The sequence below is a fragment of the Solanum pennellii genome, chromosome 6, assembly GCF_001406875.1.
Source record: "Solanum pennellii chromosome 6, SPENNV200".
Taxonomy (NCBI): domain Eukaryota; kingdom Viridiplantae; phylum Streptophyta; class Magnoliopsida; order Solanales; family Solanaceae; genus Solanum; species Solanum pennellii.
Genome location: NC_028642.1, coordinates 14737863 through 14757860, shown reverse-complemented (window position 1 = coordinate 14757860; position 19998 = coordinate 14737863). Strand labels below are relative to the sequence as shown.

The following is a 19998-nucleotide window of genomic DNA, read 5'->3' as shown; positions in this document are numbered from 1 at the left end:
AAAATTAACTTAGATGAAGTAAGAATGACGTATGTAGGCTTGTCTGCGACCTCTGAGAGGTCAATGACGCCGGTCTCGTCTAGTATCTAGATTCCAGTCGTGACAGAAAAACAAACTGGGCTCCATAATCTGCACTAGTTGCTTTCCTGCCTGGCTGCGTGGTACTTTTGCCTGTTTTATTATTTCTTTTACCCCGGGGCCACACTAATTTTCACTTCACCCATCTTGTGGACATCCTCTAGATTTGTTACCATTGCCCGCGGGTACCACCGCTTTAGATTTCTGCTTTGTGGAATCCAACACACATGGGTGAAGACAACCTCTCCATATATGCCCAGGTTCTCCTCAATTGTAGAATGTACAATCAAAATATTGTATGCCGACTATCGAAGGCGTGACTCCCTGGATATCCCTAATAAACTTAAATTTTGGGTGGAAGCGTTAGAGAGAAATATCGTAGAGAGAAGAGAGTAGTGGAAGATTGATGATTTATTTATGAAGGCAAATGCCTCTTATATACACATACATAATGACCTTTCATCTTTGCTAAAAGACGATTGGCCTTTACTATTTACACAGTTACTTGACCTTTACTATTTACACAGTAACTTGACTCTTACTATTTACGATTGGGACCTACTGACACTATTTACTTTACGACTTTTTTACAAGAAAACAAAATAAACTTTGGCCAAATGGCCGACATACTATTTTCTATTTTATTTAATAGCCTTTACATTTTTATATATGGCCGACAATGATTATGACTAATTTGTACACATATCTTTATGTCTTATCTTCTTCTCCTTAGTTTGTCTTATCTTCTTCTCCTTAGTTTACTCCAGTTGTACTCCCGGGACATAGTTATCTTCGCCATTGCATTTTGAACATAGATGGTCTGGATACTTTTGTCCGATCAGTTTGCAATATCTGGTCATCAAATCTTGAGAAATGAAATTTTTCCTGATAGCCCTTGTTGTAGGTATTTGTTCTGGTTTCAGTAGACTTAATATCCATTGTCGTACTTCTTCCATATCTGCTACTCTTATATCTTTACAATTGGAGTATATCATTGTTTGATCTCTGTTGTAATAACTCCAAATTGCATTTTCATTTAGGTAATTGTTTGATAACTCATTTAATATAGTAGCTATCCCAATAGTTCTTTTGTTTGCATAAAAATTTGGGATATCCACCTTTTGTATCTCTTCTTGTATATCTATTTTTTCTGGTATTATCATATCTCTTGTTAAACCTATCTTAATAACTTGTATTGTAGGTTTAATTTCTTCATATAGTATCTCTGCTGTTGCTGAGTAGAACTTTATATAAAATAAAGTTCCTTTAGTTATTCTTTTATATTGCAGAAATGCCTTATGTAGCTCAGGTATTTTAGCTACTTCGTCTCCAGTAATAGTATATACTGTGCTTATTAGTCCGTAATTGTAGCAAGTTGCTACTAGGTTTGGATTCGTTCCTGGTTGTGCAATTAGTTTATTGTATCCTTGTAGATGTTGGGTTATGTAGTCTTGTTCAGGGTTTCTCGTATTTTTGGCTTTAGGGTTTTTGTTTAGAAAAGTCTGTACTTTGTATATATTTTCTATATACATTCTGGTAATGTGGTTATATGTTTGTTTATCTGAATCTAGGCTGGCTTTGTAGGTATTTATTTGTGGTGGTATGAATATATCTTTCTGGGTACTTTGAGGTGTATACGGTTTTGAGAATAACTTATTCAAGTTTGTATTTGTGTATTTTATATTAGTCTCCTCCTTTTTTGTAGGTTGTCCTGTTGTAGATGTGCTGGCTGTAGCTGCATTTAAACAAATGTTATGGGTTTTTTGGAGTTTCCCATCGTCTCCTTGTAGCTCTGGAATTTTAGCGTCTTCCGATCGACGTAACTCTGTATGTTGGCGTAGCTCCGCATATTTATAGTCATGCTGCTGACTATTAGCTTTTAGATTTTGTAACTCTTTTCCCATACTATCCACCTTCGTAGAAAGTGTATTAATAGCTTTGAGTATTTCTTCTGTTGTATCTGGTTCAGTTTGTGTTCCTTTTTCTTGATAGGGAATCTGCAACGAGATTTTCATTAGTTTTTATAATTTCAATTGTAAATGTAAAATTTAATATATTCAATACTAATCTCCTTATTTCTTTTGTTGTAACTGAATCATCTAACTTTTTTGTTATCCACCATTTTACCTGTGTGTTATCTGTTCTTACAATAAATTTATTGTAAACTATATATGGTTCAAATGCTAATAAACATTTATATAATGCAAATAATTCCTTTCTGTTTATTTCCCATTTTGTTTGTGCCTCAGTATATGATCCTGAGCAATACCTGCAATGGTGTTCTATCTTTTCTTTGTCATATTTATATTTTAGTACTCCTCCATAACTGTGATCGCTTGAATCTGTTTCAATTATATATGTGAATGTTCTACTTTCATCAGGAAAATATAATTTTGGTAATTTTTTGCATAATTTTTTAATATTTTTTATGTGTTCTTTATCTTTGTTGTCAAAATGATATTCAATATCTTTTTTGAGTTTTTTGTATAATGGTTTTAAATGTTCTGCTAATTTTGGTATATATTCTCTTACTTGATTTACTAATCCTAAGAATGATTGTAATTTCTTTTTTGTATCTATATTTTCATCTATAGTAATTATTTTTTGTACTATGTGAGTTTGCATTTTTATTCCATTTTTATCTATTTGTATTCCTAGAAATTCTATCTGTGGTTTCATAATTTCTGCTTTACTTTTACTTAAACTTATACCTGAGTGTTTGATTATATGTATAAATTTTTCTAATAATCTTATATGTTCATCTTGTGTTTTAGAATATAATAATATATCATCTATATATATAACACAATTTTCTAGTTGATTAAAACAGTTATCCATAAAATGTTGATATCTACCTGGTGCATTTTTATATCCAAATGGTAATACATTCCATTCATAAAATCCTTGTGGTACTGTAAATGCTGTTAATTGTTTAGATTCTTCTTCTAGTCTTAGATGGTAAAATCCTGATTTACAGTCAAATTTACTAAAATAGTTATATCCTTGTATCTGTCTTATTTTAAGTATTTTATTTGGTATTGGGTAGTTGTATGTTTTAGTTTTGGCGTTTAGATTTCTGTAATCTATAACCATTCTACTTTTACCTCTTTTTTGTTCACTGTGTTTTATAACTATAAATGCTGGGCTTGTGTGCTTACTGTTACTTTCCTGTATATAATTCTTTTCCAGTAATTCATTTATATGTATTTTAAATTCTTGTAAATCATCGAAATTATATTTTAACGGTTTCTGTGTTATTATGCTATTTTCGTCTATTAGCTCAATTTTTACCTTTGTTTTATGTTTTTCCCATCCTTGTAATGGGTCTTCATTGTATAGTTGTTTTAGTTGTTCATTAATTATTTGAACTCTGTCTATTGTAAATATGATTATTTCCAATTGCGTTTCTTGTTCTTTATCTATATTTTTCATTTCTTGGTTTATTTTTTCACTACCTTTTATCCATTCCATAGCTTTTCGTTGTTTATTTTTTACCCTTTTTGCTCCTATTTTATTGCCACATGGTGTAGTAAGCCACCAGTGTGTTTTTGTTATTATATGTGGGTAAAATTTATCTAAAAATGGCATTCCTAGTAACATATCTTTTGTTGTGAACTCAAAATTATAGATTTCTTCTATTATTAGTATTTTATCCCATATTTGTATCTTTATATTTTTTGCTTTGTATTTTATCATACTTCCTTCATTATTAAATCCTGTTACTACCATAGGTGTTTTTAGTTTTTCCCATTTATCTTCTGGTAGACAATTATATTTACATATGTTTGCTTCTGCTCCCGTATCTATCATAGGTGTATAATATCTGTTGTAATATCCTTCTACAATAATTTTCGCAAGAATAAATATTTTCATTATTCATTTTGTTCTTTTTATGATTATTTTCTTATTTTGACAAGTTATTGTTAATTGTTCATTTTCTATTTTGTATGGCTTAACTTTTTCTAACCATTTTATTCCTAACGTGATATTATAATTTCCTTCGTATATTTTAAATTGTAATTTTAATGGAATTCCTCCTATAATTATTTCTTTTTCTGTTGTTTCTTCGTTTGTGTTTATTATTTCACTGGGTAATCCAGGGTATGTGTGTCCTGTTTTTATAATTTCTTCTTCTAATACTAGTTCTCTTGTTATATGATTTTCTTCTTGTCCTGTATTTATTAAGATTTTATATTTTCTTTGATCCATTATTCCTGTTATAAAATAGTGGTTAGGTGTTATTTCTTCTAATAATTCTTGAGGCATTTCATATTTTCTTTTAGATGTACTCATTCTTGATGAGGTAGCTCTTGTTAGTGTATTTGGTACGCTTGAAGTACTTAATCTTTCTTTTACTATTTCTAAATCTTCTTCCATGTCAATTTCTTTATAGCTGTAGTCATTATTGTCTATTACAGTAATTATTTTTTCGAAAGGATTTTCTATTTTTATTTTATCAATTTTATTTCTTGCTGTTATTTTATGTTTTGTGGTTAATATATATAGATTTTTACATCTTGCTGTAAATATTTTACTTCCTGGTGCTAACTTTATTCCTGATAATTTCCAATATAGTACTAATGATTTATCTATGTTTGTATCTGTTAATGCTACTGTGTAATTAGCACTTATTATGAATTTAAATTTTTGGTATATTAAATTTCCTCTAACTGCACTGATTACGCTTTTTTCTATAGGATGTATTATTCTGTCATCTGCTAGATATATTTCAATGGGTGTATCTATTCCTTCTCTGAAACAAGCTTTTATTAGTATTTCTGTTCCTCCTAAATGTACATATTTTATATCTGCTTTATTTTTTATATTTTGTATTTCTTTATTTATTATTCGTTTGTTTATTATAGGTATATATGCTTTTCCACTTGTATATTTACAATCTATGGCATGTTCTTTCTGACTAACTACATAATATTCTTCTTTTCGTCTTTTAAACAAATTTTTTAATAAGGATGTTTCAAGTATCTTTTCAACGCTTAAATCTAATTCTTTTCCTTTTATTTGTTCAAAAATTGTGTTATCAAATATGATTTTTTGATGTGATATTTCTTCATTTTCATAATTTTCTTCAGTTATTATTTTTATTTCACTTTCTGACATTATTCTTCATTTATTTCATCATTATCTGTATTAGTATTTTCTTCTTCATTTTCAGTTTCTATATCTGATACTTCGTATATACTATCATTTTCACTTAATTCATAGTCTATGTATTCTATTTGCATATATTTTTCTTCGTCTATAATTAATTCTGCAATTTGTTTTCTTTTTAGGTTTTTTGGTAATTTACAATTTTTAGCTATGTGTCCTATTTTTCCACAATTGTAACAAGTACATTGGGATATTTTCCTCTTTGGTCTATATGGTCTTTTTGTTTTATAATTTTTTATATAATATCTTCTTCTTGGTTGTTTATATTTATACTTAGTTTTATTTTTTGTGTAATTTTTATATCTTTTACTTTTCTGTTTTTTATATGTGCATCCAAATTGTGGTGCCATTTTATTTTTGCAACACGATAAGTTTTTATTTAATACTTTTTCCATTTTTAATTTTTCTTTTTGGCTTTCACATAATTGTGTAAACCATTGAGATAAGAATTTTATTCTAGATCCTAAAGTATCTGTAAGCCCTTCATTCTCCCAATCTTTAATTACTTTTGTACTAAATGGTTCTGGTAATTTTGTAAAATATTGGTGTCTTACTTCTTTTGCTTCATTAAGATTATATTTTGCTTTGTAGTAATATTCTTTAAATGCGCAAGTGTATTCTTCTATAAAACACATTTTACATATAGCTAATTTTGTCATAAGTTGCCTGTTTATTATTTTTTCTTTATTTTGTTCTTTTACATCTGTGGTCATACCTCCGAATTCACTTCTTATCGTCAATTCGTATTTATCTAATATTTCTATATTTGTTGCTAAAGAAGATCCATCTAATTTTGTATTATTTCTAAGTACTTCTAAACTTTCTGGGGGTAGATTTTCTATCCATAATTTAACTGTTCCTACAAATGTTCTTTCTATATATCTTGGTGTTTCTGTTGTACTTATTTTGTTATCTATCAGTTGTTTGGATATATTTCCCGTCCATAGTAACATTACTTTATTTATATCTGTTACACAATCTAGGTCTAAGAAATTATATTGTTCATTTGCTGGTTTTGGTATCCAATTTTTATTTAATCTACTGTTCCATATCGTATTAGCTCTATCTGACTGTTGATAACTTTCTGTATAATAAGTTGGTTGTGCCCTTCTAGGACTAGTTCTGGGACTATTTCTTGGACTATTTCTTGGACTATTTTCTGGTTTAACTCCTGATGTACTAGGTCTATTTGTATCTCCTGTATTTATTTCTAATTTCTTTAGTTTGTTTGTCTGTTCCAAGATTTCTGTATATGTTTCACTTATATCACTTATTTCCGATTTTTGGTCATTTTCATTTTCATCTATTTCATTTATTTCATTTAATTCAAGATCTTCATCTAATTTTTGTCGTACTTCGTTTATTTTATTTTTTAATTCTTTTTCTAGTTCTTTTTCTTTTTCTATTTGTTTTGCTTTTTGTTTTTCTTCATATAATAATCTTAATTTTGTTAGTTCTTTTTCTAGTTCTTCTATTCTTGTATTTTTTATTTCTTCTACGTATTGTACTTCTTGTTTTGCTTGTATTCTTATTTTTTCTATTTCTTTTGATCTGTCTATTTCTTCATTTTCTTTTGTTATTCTTACCATAGCTGTTAAACTGTCTTCCAATTTTGCTGTTTCTCTTTCTATCATTAAGTATAGATTATTTCCTATTTTTTTATATCTTCTTCCTAGATTTGAAAATATTATTTTTATTATCATTCCGTCTTGATTTTCATATGTTTTTTCGTCTACTGCAAATTCTTCTTTATTCATTATAATTTATGTATTATATTATGTTGTAACTCATATTCAAGACAATCTAATTCTAATTTTAACATAGATATATCTTTTCTTTGTACTAGTATCGATTTATTACATACATCTGCTAATATGTTTTCTTCTAACCTTCTTTTTCTATGTTGTAATTCTTGTTCTTTTTCAGTTATTTTTTCCGTTATTTTTTCTATTAATTGTTGTTTATAAATTTCTTTGTTCATACTGTTTTTTCAAATAGCGAACATATTTGTATTCTGTTTTCGAAATTTTATCTATTAAATGATCTTTTTCATTATTACTTGTTTTGACTAGTTGTGATAGTTCATATTCTATATATAAGGGTCTTAATTTTTTCCATGTCTTTCTTATTTTTTTACCTATATTGTTTGTTGTTATTTTAGTTTCTTTGCTTGGTATTATATTATCCTTCATAAAATGTCTTTCTGTAATATTCTCTTTTAAGTAGATCTAATCGTTGTATTTCATTAGCATTGTTTGTAATATATTCTAGATGTTCAACTTCTCTAGTTCTCAAATAATCGAATAGATTTTCTATTAGTAATTTCTCATGTAGATCTATATCTTCTATAGTTTTTACCCAATATTGTAAATATTCGTAATTTATCATTAGTCTGTATCTATATCATCATATAAATCATACATATCATAATAAAGTTCATCCTGTATACTTTGTATGGTTAACTGAGTCCAACCTTGAGTCGTTATCTCTATTATTTCATATGTTACCAATTTATCATAAATTTCTCTTTTTATGTCAGTATTAAGATTTTTTAATATATAAAGTAGTAATATCTTATATTCATCATTATCATCAATTAAGTAGGTACTCATTTTATTCATTTTTGCTAAAATTTTTATTCCTTCCAACCTCTTAATAAATTATACTTACTTATTATGTAATAATAATGGTTTAATAATCATCTCGTCTAGTCACTACTACAGCTTTCTTCTTTGATTAGTTACCCTAACAGCGCCTCAACTCTGTTTACTCCCCTAAACGGCCTTCTTTGCCTACCGGTTTCAACTTTAGGATGGCATAGTCTGGGTATACTTGTTCATAGAATATTTCTGTAGCAAACCTTCTAAAGATGCTTATTATAACATTATTAGAACATGATAAATAATTATAATTAACAAGAGATTTTCAGGAATAAATTTGTTTAGCTACTCATAAATTTAAGAGTGTATACCTGTTTTTGTAGATTTGTAGCTCCAGAATTTTCCATAGTTATTTTTTAACTAGCTAGCTCTGATACCAATTTTGGGTGGAAGCGTTAGAGAGAAATATCGTAGAGAGAAGAGAGTAGTGGAAGATTGATGATTTATTTATGAAGGCAAATGCCTCTTATATACACATACATAATGACCTTTCATCTTTGCTAAAAGACGATTGGCCTTTACTATTTACACAGTTACTTGACCTTTACTATTTACACAGTAACTTGACTCTTACTATTTACGATTGGGACCTACTGACGCCTAGTTTCAAGCGTTCAACTCCCTGATCCCTTGGAGTAAGATCCTTGAAAGTTACTCGAGTCTTGGCCCTTTTTTCCATTGCCTTCTCCTTTTCATCAAGCTTCTCTTTCACCACTTCCTTAACATAGATTGTTACATTATTAAAGCTTCTCTGTGCTGAGTTCATGTGAATAGATAGTACACACAACTTAAAATTTAGTCCCTTAATAAATAAATGGATCCTCACTTCCTTAGTAGTTTCCAATCATTTAGCATATCTACATAATGCATGGAACTTGGTCTTAAAAGCAACCACAAACATACAACCTTGTTCCATAGCCATAATATCATCTTTCTTAATATCTCTCAAAGTTCTAGGCACATATTTCTCCATAAACTGAGCATTAAACTCGGTCCAAGTGAATGGAGGAAGAAATGAAGATCTGCATTCCATAAATTTTATCCACTATTGCTTGGCCTCACCTTAAAGCTGAAAAGCCATGAACTCAACCCTATGCACATGGACAATTCCTAACTTATGAAGCTTCATATAGAAGTCAAAAATAAATTCATAAGCATCCTCACTCTCAGAACCAAGGAAAACCAAAGGCCTTATCTTCAAAAACTTAGTTATCATTTTATGTTCATTATCGATCATGACTGCATCGAACAAAGGATGGAAGAGAGCATCCCTATCTACGTTTCAACCCACCTTGTCAGTAGTAATAGCAATAGGGGGAATGGAGGGATCTTGAGTTTCTTGAGTAAAAGGAAGCACTCCAGGTCCAACTAATCCTTTAAACAATTACATGATATATTGACCTAAACTTGGTTCTATGGGGGAACACTGAGAGTCTTAGCATGCACCTCTTCCTCTTTCCAACCTTGTCAATATTTCCAACATTCTCAACATCAACATTCTTATATATATCTACATGATGTATGGGAGGGTCCTGATTTTGGGGAGCATTTTCCATTGATACCCCATCTCTGGCAGGTACCTCTCATTCACTACCGCTAACCCTACCTCAAATATGACCTCTCAATGTCGATTCATCCACTGGAGCATTGGCTGGTTATACGGGCCTGACCCAATTGTATATAGTTCTAACCACATATGGACAGAAGTGTAAAAGAGTTTACATATAAATTTGAATCAAAGGATAAAATTTGAATAAAGTTACATCACTAAAGGAGATAAGAAAAATTAGAGAGATTTTCTATAATCAAATAGCCTCTCTATGAAAGTAAAGGTGTCCTTGTATCATTCCATGAGACTCTACTAGAGTCAATATGTTACATAAGGATCAATGAAACCTAGGATCTGCCACCAACTTTGTCACGACCTAGACCATAGTGATTGGAACCCATACTAATCCTCCGGTGGGAATGTAACAACACTCAATATGAACTAGGATAACGTAGAGCATCACAAGGTTTTAATGATTTAATTACTTGTTAATATAGTGGAGAATAGATTCATAAGTTAGTTTAAGGTGTTTTGAAGTTGAAGGTCAAAGGACGACCAAGATGTCCGGAAACTTTTCTTGAGTGTGTGCTAGTGTTTCTTAGTATGTTGTGCATGTTATTTTGCGTTGGTTGGAGTATAAAATCAGTGGGGATGACCCTAACACCACTAGGGATGTTTGTAACGATCGGGGATAAGCCCTTAGACGTCACTGGCATTTTCGTCCTCGAAGAGGACTTAGACAAGCCTTTAGCAATCGTCATAGCATATACCATAGAATAAAATGCGGAAAAAATTTAAAACTATTATTTTGGAAGTTCATCTTTTCTTCATATATGAAAGTAGAATCTAAACTTGTCATTTCACACCATCTAAACATAGGAATAAGGAAAAGTGGTACATAGCCTATATATGAATGAGAACATCTCGAAGTAGACATTACTATATTGTCTTTAAAACATAAAAAATAAATAAAAAACCTAATATACAGACTTCATCCTCGGACTTGAGGCTCACCAACTTCGAGAAGCAAGTTCCAAATCTCCTTGAAAAGGGACCTTGATTGCTCAATTGACCGAACCTACATTGTTTGGGGAAAAGGGAAGTAAATATGGGTTAGTAAATCACACAAACTAAGGCTCCTATGCATAAAAATGATCAATGCATAAAGATAAAGACATTGTAGTCAAAATATGCTTCTTCCAAAGTAAATACACTATAGACATAAAGTAATTATAACACAACCCAACATGATATCAGCCCAACATGTAGAAAACCAAAGCAATACTTGTGCAATACAAAAAATAGAACCCCATAATCCTTGTCAAAGCTAAGTCACATTAAGCAACCTACTTAATACATGCATTCATAATCTTATATTTCATCATAACTTGGTATATTCATAAAGATCATATATACATATACATATATATATATATATATATATATATATATATATATATATATATATATACATGAGCCATAATTAACATAATAATAAACTAAACCCTCCCTTAGGATCCCACAAGTGCAATGTGTAAGAGAAGTCTCACATCCTCCATCACATTATGTAGAAAAACCCTCAAAAAAATCCCTAATAAGACTTCATACATTAACTTGTTCATTTAATTTTACATTACATAAAAAGGTTGCAATACCCATTTTTAGACAATGTGAGCTACATGGAATACAGTGTTCTACTCTCACAATGTAAAAAAAGGTTAACACTTGCCTAAGGTGTAACCGTTCATACATAATTTTGTAGGTGGATCTACTAATCTACTGTCCTATGTGGGCACATAGTTAAGGGTGAAGGGTATTGTTACTAGAAACCCTAACTTTCTAAACGCTGGTGTTTCCATGTCATGAGACAACACAACATTTGGAATCGGTACTTGCTAAACTAAGTACACCCATGAGGGGAGCCGGACTTACTAAACGTGAAACCCCCATCTCATTTACATTCCCTTTTGGTTCTAATCATCTATTCCATTTACTAATAATCTTTATTCATTAACTAGGTTCACGTTAGCCTTTACTAGACCGTTATGTAAACATCTCATCATAACAACTCATAGGTGATCATAGGTGAGAACAATCCTTTAACATTAGACAAACTAGAAAGTGACTAAACCTTTCACTTAAACAATTCAGTATAATTATGAGAACTACCTTTCAATAAAATAACCAATCTACCTAAGCATACATTAATACTTCATTGCAACATTAAGGGTATAAGGTTAAGGATGAGGAAACCTTGGCATCAAAATGTTAAACCCTAAAAATGACCTAAGGTATATAGAGCCTCACATGTGACTAAAAAGGTTAATAATATGTTATTAAAGTGTTTTGTAGCTTCTATAACTGATTTGAAGTCATTTGGAGGCCAAATGTTTAAGACGTTCAAAAGTTGGTCTTTAGATGTGCTAGCGAGATCTTGGATGTTTGACTTGTTTTATGTGTTATTTGGATTTGAATGTTAGTGAAGTTTACCCTAGTACCCTAATAGAAATGTTAAGGGTCAAAACGTCTGTGCACGACTCCCCGGGGACTAAAGGAAGGGCCCCCTAGGAGTACCCAAACCTTGGAAAAGAGGCTTCCCAAGGCAGCCAGCAGGCAAAGATTTGGACTTTCCCAATGTGACGCGCTCTTAGTACACACCTACCTGTCCCAAAAATCATTTGTGGTAGAATTGAAAAGATTCCCCATGACATGCAGCCCACTCCCATATCTGGTTGTGTCATTTTTAAGTCAATTTTGAAATGTGTAAAAGTCCCAATTCGTGTGGGGGTGTTTTGGTAAATTAGGGGACGTTTTATTGACTGATTTTAGGAACTTTTTAAACCCTTTCCCAAGACAAAACACCAACACTCATTAAGATATCAAATTCCCAAAGTTCTCTTCTCTTCATAAAACCCCAAAATCTCCATTGAAGACCAACCTCAAGAACAAGCAATGGAGTTGGATTTTGGGAGCTTTCTTCTAATATTTTCATGGGTTTTTAATTTATAAGGTATAGTTATCCTTCATTACTAGATAATGGTTCATCTATGGAGTCCTTTCAAAGGTTTTCAAAACATAATTCTAACAAAAAAATTATATCTTCCACTCTAGCGATTGGTTCATTCTCAAATTGATTTAAATACCTTTCTATTGATGAATATATGTTTATTTACTGATATTATGATAAATTTCTATTAAATTTTCTGATGAACCCATGAACATCCTAACTTCTTAAATTAGCCTATAATGTGGGTCTTGTGATCTTGACTTGATTTTGATAGAATTGTTATTAAATTGTATTAAATTGCTTATTTCTATTACTTTCTATATCAATTGAATATGAATTATGGAGGAATGATCAAATATGATCATTATCTTTGAGATTTGGTAAGTTGACCTACTTCTTCTAATTAGCCTAGAATGTACATGGAATTGTCTTGGTTGGTATGGTCCATTTATGGTGGGGGTATTTATATTCTTGTACATATTTATGTGTTATGATCATGGCCTTGAAGGAATTAGATGCAATATCAATGGATATGATGATTTCTATGTTAGGAAGGTGACGTATTTAGCCTTGGTTCTAATATCATGTTCTAAGTTAATTAATGTTATGTGAAGTATATAAGTAGCCTCAAAACTATTTGCATGAGCTAGGTGTGGATATGATGCTATATGTATATGTGTGATGATCATGTTAGGGTTACGTGTGGTTTATATGAATAATGGTGATAAATATCCTTGTACCTTGGCCCCTACCTATATGAACCCTATATGAGTGAGTGGTTAAAGTATGCTAGGAATCTTCTACTCTAATGCGTGAATATGTCGTTGACCTATGATGTAATCTGAGTGTGTAGTCTATAGTTCTTAATACTCTATTTGTGTGTTTGACTTGATACTTGAAGAATGTTGTACATGTGTTGTGATATTTAGAGGGTGGCTTACTCAATATTAGGTGTTAAACCATTATTTTATCATGTTGACCAATGTACACACACACACTTCATGCATATCTATGAGTAGAATAGATTTATGCTAACTAAGGAAAGAATAGTTCTCCTATGCATCCTTACTTATTTCTATGCATGTAACGTATATAATTAATGAAGTTATGAACATGTGTGCCTAACGTTTTTATGTGAAGATAAACCTCACATATATGTACACACACATGCATATATGAACATGATAAGATTATGTGAAAGGACATTCTCACATAAGGTAGGTTCTATGGTAAATGTAGAATTCTCACCCTAGATACCTTTGAGCTACATGATATATAAGGGAGTAAGTCCCTAAGGCCTATTCTTTATCAAATAATGTTATCTTATGTCTTAATGATATTTTAAAAGGGAATTATATCATAGCACTGAGTGAACATGAAAAATGAGAGTGGGAACTTCATGGTAGTGAGTCTGGCTTCTCATAAGAAAATCTTTACGTTAGTAAGTCACGGTTCCCAACCTAGATATTGTCTCATGAGATGGAAACCTTCACGATTAGTAGTCAAGGTTTCTAGAAGCTATATCGATGTTCCATAACTATTTGCCTCTATAGGTTATAGCTTGTGGTTTCCACCTAGAATAGCTATGTATGAATAGTTGCACCTTCGGCAAGTGTTAACCCTCTCTTTTTGGTGAGAGAGCAGAACACCGGATTCTATGTAGCTCACATGGTCTATGTCGTTTATTGATATGTCTCCCGAAGGTTAATAATTAACTAAGATAATAATATGAACTCAAATCTAAATTCCGTGAGAAGTATACTTGGTAAAGGATGACTAAGGACTCTACCTATACATTGCACTAGATAACTTCAAGAAAGGATAGGATTGGAGACCCTTATGAAGTAGACTTATTTAATGTATGACTTCTATGAATGCATGTTAAGTGACCTTGTTATGTCATGTTAGGAATTATGACTGTGCATGTAAATTACACTTATGGCTTCTAAATTGGTTTACATAGTATATGTGGGGGTATGGGACTCCATGTGTACATTGAACAAGTAAGCTTGTGAAGGGGTTATGAGGGTAGTTTACGTATGATATGAACTAAGTGATTTATGAATAAGGTTGTAGTAAAGTAAAGAGTCCTTGTATGATAATATGAATTATGTGGCCTTATGTCTAGTTGTAAGTGAATATGTTATGACTTGTTGAATAGGCTGTGACTTGTTAAATATGTTATGCCTAGTCTAGGGTGACTTCTTAGGTACACTTGGTGGAAGTAGTATTATGGGATGCTACCTATACATTGCACTAGTGTGACTTAGAAGTTGTCTTAGGTGATTGTTCTTATGTGAAGTTGATATCTATAAGATGTTTATGACATATAAACAGATGTGCTTGTGTTATGAATCATATTATGAAGGACTATTGTAAGGATACCTCAAAGTGATACATTGTACTAAGTACACTTGAGGGTTACTAAGGAAAGAAGTAAGATATGAAGAGACACTACATCATTTTAGGCCTACGGCAACACTAAATCTTGACAACGCTGGTAAAGTGTTGCCTAAAATATTTTTGGCTACACTTTTAAAGTGTAGCCATAGTTTTTAAATTTTGGCAACAATAATATTGGCAACACTTCTAAAGCGTACTCTTTAATACTATAGACTACACTTTATAAGCGTTATTATAATAAATGGCAATAATTATTTGTATGTATATGGCAACACTTTTAAAGTGTCCTATTTTTTATTGTTGTGATAACAACACATTACAAGTGTGGCCTTAAAATTTTCAATAAAATTTCCAATATTTTCAACTGTCACACACATTTTAACAGGCCAAAAAAAATAATTAATATAATTTATATTTTCTCTTTCTCCAGCTTTACTCTTTCTCCAAAAAGATTATTAATTTACTCTTTTTCTAGATTTCTCTAGCGTTACTCTTTCTCCAAACATTATCGACGAACTTTAGATGAAGAACTAAAGGTAAAGAATTGATATCGACGAACTGAGCTAGAGATTTCTTTGATACTGAAGATCGATGAACTGAGTTGAAACTGAAGAGCTGAGTTGAAGGGAAGAACTGAAGAAAGGCAAACTGAGCTGAAGATGAAGATTTGAAGCTAAAGAAATGATGTGTTAAAGCTGAAGAACTGAAATGTTGAGCTGAAGATTCCTCCAATATAGATTTTTTGAAGCGCAAGTACTGATTTCAACAAGTGTAAGATTCAGCACTCGATATTCCTTTTTATCCTTCTTAGTATAGAACTAAAAATAGTCTTCTTGTCCATTGATTGGATTTTTGTTTTGTGTATAGAAGGAATAGATTAATTTGGGGTTTTTATAGCTTAAATTCCAAAGTAGAAGAAGAAAGTTCCAAAACTCTGAACAACCAAGTGAGCCCTATGCATAATCAGCAGACGAGAAAGAGGGAATTACCACTCTTAAGACTTTGAGTTTGTTAGTATCGTAAGCTCCTTGCTCTTCACAGGATTTCCTGGTTCTATTTTACTTCTGTATTTTTTTTTGTTTAGTTGATTGAGGCGAGATTGTTATGTTAAACCTAATTACGTTGGAGTAGCAACTATTTTTCTAAATGTCATAATTATATGTATGATTAACGAAAAGACAGAGGCATGCGTGTGGTTTTTGGTAAGTAGGAAGAAATGAATGTTGATGCAAATACGAGAACTACCTTCAATTATTGATTGATCATACTTCTCTATATCTTTTTTGTTCCCATGTATATAGTATGAAGAAATCATTTGATCTTGTTTTCCTGTTAATTTATTAATGTAACTACGCTAAAATGACTACGCTAAGTAATGCTTAATGTATCTAGAATGCCTACGATTAGACTAGGTTCACAAGGATTTATGGCATAGAACAAGACCTTTGAACCCTTGCAACAGCCAAGCAAACTAACTTTGTGAATTAGTTGAGCGAGGAAATGTTGGGTCCAGCAATGAAGGGCACAATAATATAAAGATTTACCCGGATGAGTCTTAACCGGAATTAAAAAGGGGTAATCTTAGGTGTGGAGGGCCTAGGGGTAAAATGGTCTTTTCCAGGCTAAGGGTAGTATTGTAATTACCCTAAATATTTAAATAATTAATTAATATGGTGGAGGGGTAATTTGGGAAGAAAGGGTTGAAATTGACCGTTTGAGTAAAATCTTGCTCCACCAAGGTTGGAACCTAGGTTGGGCAATGATTTAATTTGAGTTATTTTATTTGGAAACTCAATTTAATTAATTAATATTTATCTACTGATAATTAAAGGGAAAAAACAGATTTTGAATAATGAATAATAATAATAATAATAATAAATAAATAAATAATGAGGAGTCCTAATTTGACTAAGTCTCCACCTAACTCTCCTAATCCTAATCCACTCATTCTCACGTTTTTCTCTACTCCTCTCTCACTTTAACACTTACGCATTATGTAAAACAAAAGAACAAAACAAAAATTATAAAGTTCATCAAGAACTTCAAAGCTAAAAACTCAAAAGAAAAGTTAGTCTAAAAACGTAAAGCTAAACAATTCTGCTTGAAGTTTCGGTGGTGAGTCTTGGTTTCGTGAGAAATTGGCAGAATTTACACAATTGTGGAACAACATCAAGGTATGGGTTTATCCCCTGGATTCCTTTCTCAAAGAGAATCTCCTTTCAACGAATTTTGAAACTAGAGTTGTTCCCATTATTGTCGAACTCCTTGTCCCAAATATCCTTCTTATTTCAATCTAAAATAGGTTAGAGATCATGTTGTTGGTATGTTTGCTAGTATTTTAAGTATGAAGTGTGATTTTCGTGATAATGTGTTCATGACTATGTGTTTGGAATCGTAAGTATGTTAATTTATGCCAACCGAAAGTATGTGAAAAGTGATGTTTGTGCAAATGTTTGTGTAAATCATGATGTGCAAAAGTGGAGTAATGTTTCTGGATATAATGAAAACTCTTGGCTGAATATAACCATGAAAAAAATATACTTAATGATGCACCAAATGATTCATGAAATGTCCTAAGATCTAATAAACAAATGATGATAACAAGTATTTGAAAATAGTGAAAAACTTTCCAGCATTTGGTAGGTTGGGTTCGGCTAATCAAAGAGGAATAAAATGCAAAAAAAATGAATGTAAAATAAGTGAAATCACTAATGATTGAACCCAAGACATCATTCAATGAAAGCTACAAAAAAATCACAAAAGATTAAGCCAAAAATGGATTGGAGGAGACTAAATTTCCAGCTTGCTGGAAATTGTAGCCTCGTACAACTTTTAAAAAAATGAACTTCGTTTAAGATTTATAAAAAAAATGTGAGGTAATTGGGGATTGAACCCATGACCTCACCAAATGAAAATTTCATAAAAAATTCGTGAGGAAAATGCAAGGAAAAATAGATGTGGTGAGTGGGGATTGAACCCACAACCTCTTGAATAGATGAGAGAGTTAGGAGAAAAATAGAGGAGAAAATAAATGTGGAGAGTGGGGATTGAACCCACAACCTCTTGGATAGGTGAGAAAGTTAAGAGAAATTTAAAAAAAAATAATGAGCGTGTGGGAAATTGAACCCACAACATCCTTGACTTAAACGAAAAAGGAGAGGAGAAACAGAGAGGAAATATTATGGGGTTGATGGGCATCGATCTAGGGTCCCAGAAATCTAAAAAATGCAATTATCAAGTATAACATAAGATTAAGTGTTGTTCAACAGATTCGAAATTGGGTTCCCTTGCCCAATTCCGTATTGACACATAAGTCATACGTAAACTAATATTTAATGAATGCTGCCTCTAAAGATCAAAATCAATATCTCGTGATATCTACAAGATATATAAGTCTTGTACAAAATAATATTGGGTAAACATTAATAACTTAGACAAATTATGAATGAAGCCTCATGGCTTATATGTGTGGACTCATAAGTCTATCATATGTTTAAAAGTAAGTGAGCCTAAGATGTATGTGATAAAATGATGTACCCTAGAAAGGGTTAAGTAATAGTGTGAAACACACTAAATGGCCAAGTGCTTTGGCATATGATGAAATGAACAATCACGTGAAGGGGTGAGTAAATATGGAAAACAAATGTGTTAAAGTTAATGAATTAGGTGACATGATAAGAGGATAATGTGAAAGATGAGAGCAATCTCAAATGAGCCTAAGTAACTGTTACCAAAATTTACTCACCTATGAGAGCGTAAAGCTAATAAAGAAACCAGTCTCTATGAACACTCTAATGAAAGTATTGAAGTTAATGCATACTTTATACGAATGATGAGATGAGGAATCATCTAATGAGTTATGATATCCTTATACTAGAAGCCAACTTCCATGATGTATGAGTTGAATGTGATGGAACTTTATACTGAATACTGATAGTCTAGCTATGAGTGATGATTCCTTCCTTCGGAAAGGGCGGAGGTTCACGTAACTCTCATGAGATGAGACTATCAGGCATGCCGCGTATGGGTCTCCTTATATCTCTTAGTCTTTGAACCTATACTGCCAATGTAGGGATCTAGCAGGGTTCAATTCCCTATATACGCTTGCATGTTTTGGTTCACTTTGCCACTGATTCCACCTATTTTCGGTGTGGGGATTACACATTGGATTTCATGATGATCAGATGATCTATGTCGGCTAAGGTTAAAGTTCCCAAAGAAATAATGAGGCCATCCTCAACGAATGCACATAATGTAATGAACGATACAAAAGGTGTTAGGATAGGACAATCAAGAGGTGGGCTAGACATAAGTAATAACACTAGGTTATTCTTGGTCATTGCCCAGCGTACCCGATGAGAGTATTAAAATACATCCTAGATATGACTGGTTGCTGCAATAATATATGAAAGAATGAAAATGAAGTACATATGAATGAATGAAGCAGACTCTGTGTTTGTTAAAGAGGGATCCCTAGTTGAGGTCCCGTATATTGAGCCCTCATTTTGGGAAGTCCTATGTGAAGTCTATGATTCCAAGGTAACATTGCATATGAAAGAATGATATGAACTATGTAATATGATATGTGTAATATGTTATGTGTTTTTTGTAAAAAGATAAGTATGATGATGCATGTTACTCCCATGGCATGACTTTCCTAATCTGAAATTGGCAATTCCACTGACTTGACTTTCAATAATTCATATCGGTAGGAAAGCTCTCTTCTTAATCATGCATGTACTTGGTGTGAGATTTCCTATGCCCATACTTAGTACAAGTGTGTACTAATTTCATACATCTCTACATTTTTAGGTGCAGGCACGTGTGGATTAGAGCTAACAGATCGACGCTGAAGCTATTCACACGTGGAGCATTCATCCGGATTTGGTAGGCCCTCATTCTTTTGAGGACAATTTGCCATTATATTCTATCTTATATATAGGTTTAAGTTAGTGGAATATGTTCCACTAGCGTTTCTTTCTCATCCTATTTCAGATATTGTGTTGGTGCCATTTTGGCAAGTATACACTTAAGGTAGTATATTACTGTTTCTTTCATTTGGTGATCTTAATATTAGATGGTTGATTGTGAACATTTATGAGTATAAGTAGAATGTCTTGTATGAATGTTAA

The 19998-nt window shown here is 31.7% G+C and overlaps 1 protein-coding gene across 1 annotated transcript; it reads right to left on the bottom strand.

The window, feature by feature from the left end:
- Positions 1-735: 735 nt before the first annotated feature.
- Positions 736-2521, bottom strand: LOC107022130. The gene has a single exon (XM_027917685.1). It carries the CDS (start codon positions 2091-2093, stop codon positions 837-839), a length of 1257 nt encoding a protein of 418 aa, XP_027773486.1. The 5' UTR covers positions 2094-2521; the 3' UTR covers positions 736-836.
- Positions 2522-19998: the final 17477 nt, after the last annotated feature.

Excerpts from the sequence above, each read along its gene's own strand:
- LOC107022130 (XM_027917685.1), bottom strand. The coding sequence starts at position 2,093 with ATGAAAATCTCGTTGCAGATTCCCTATCAAGAAAAAGGAACACAAACT.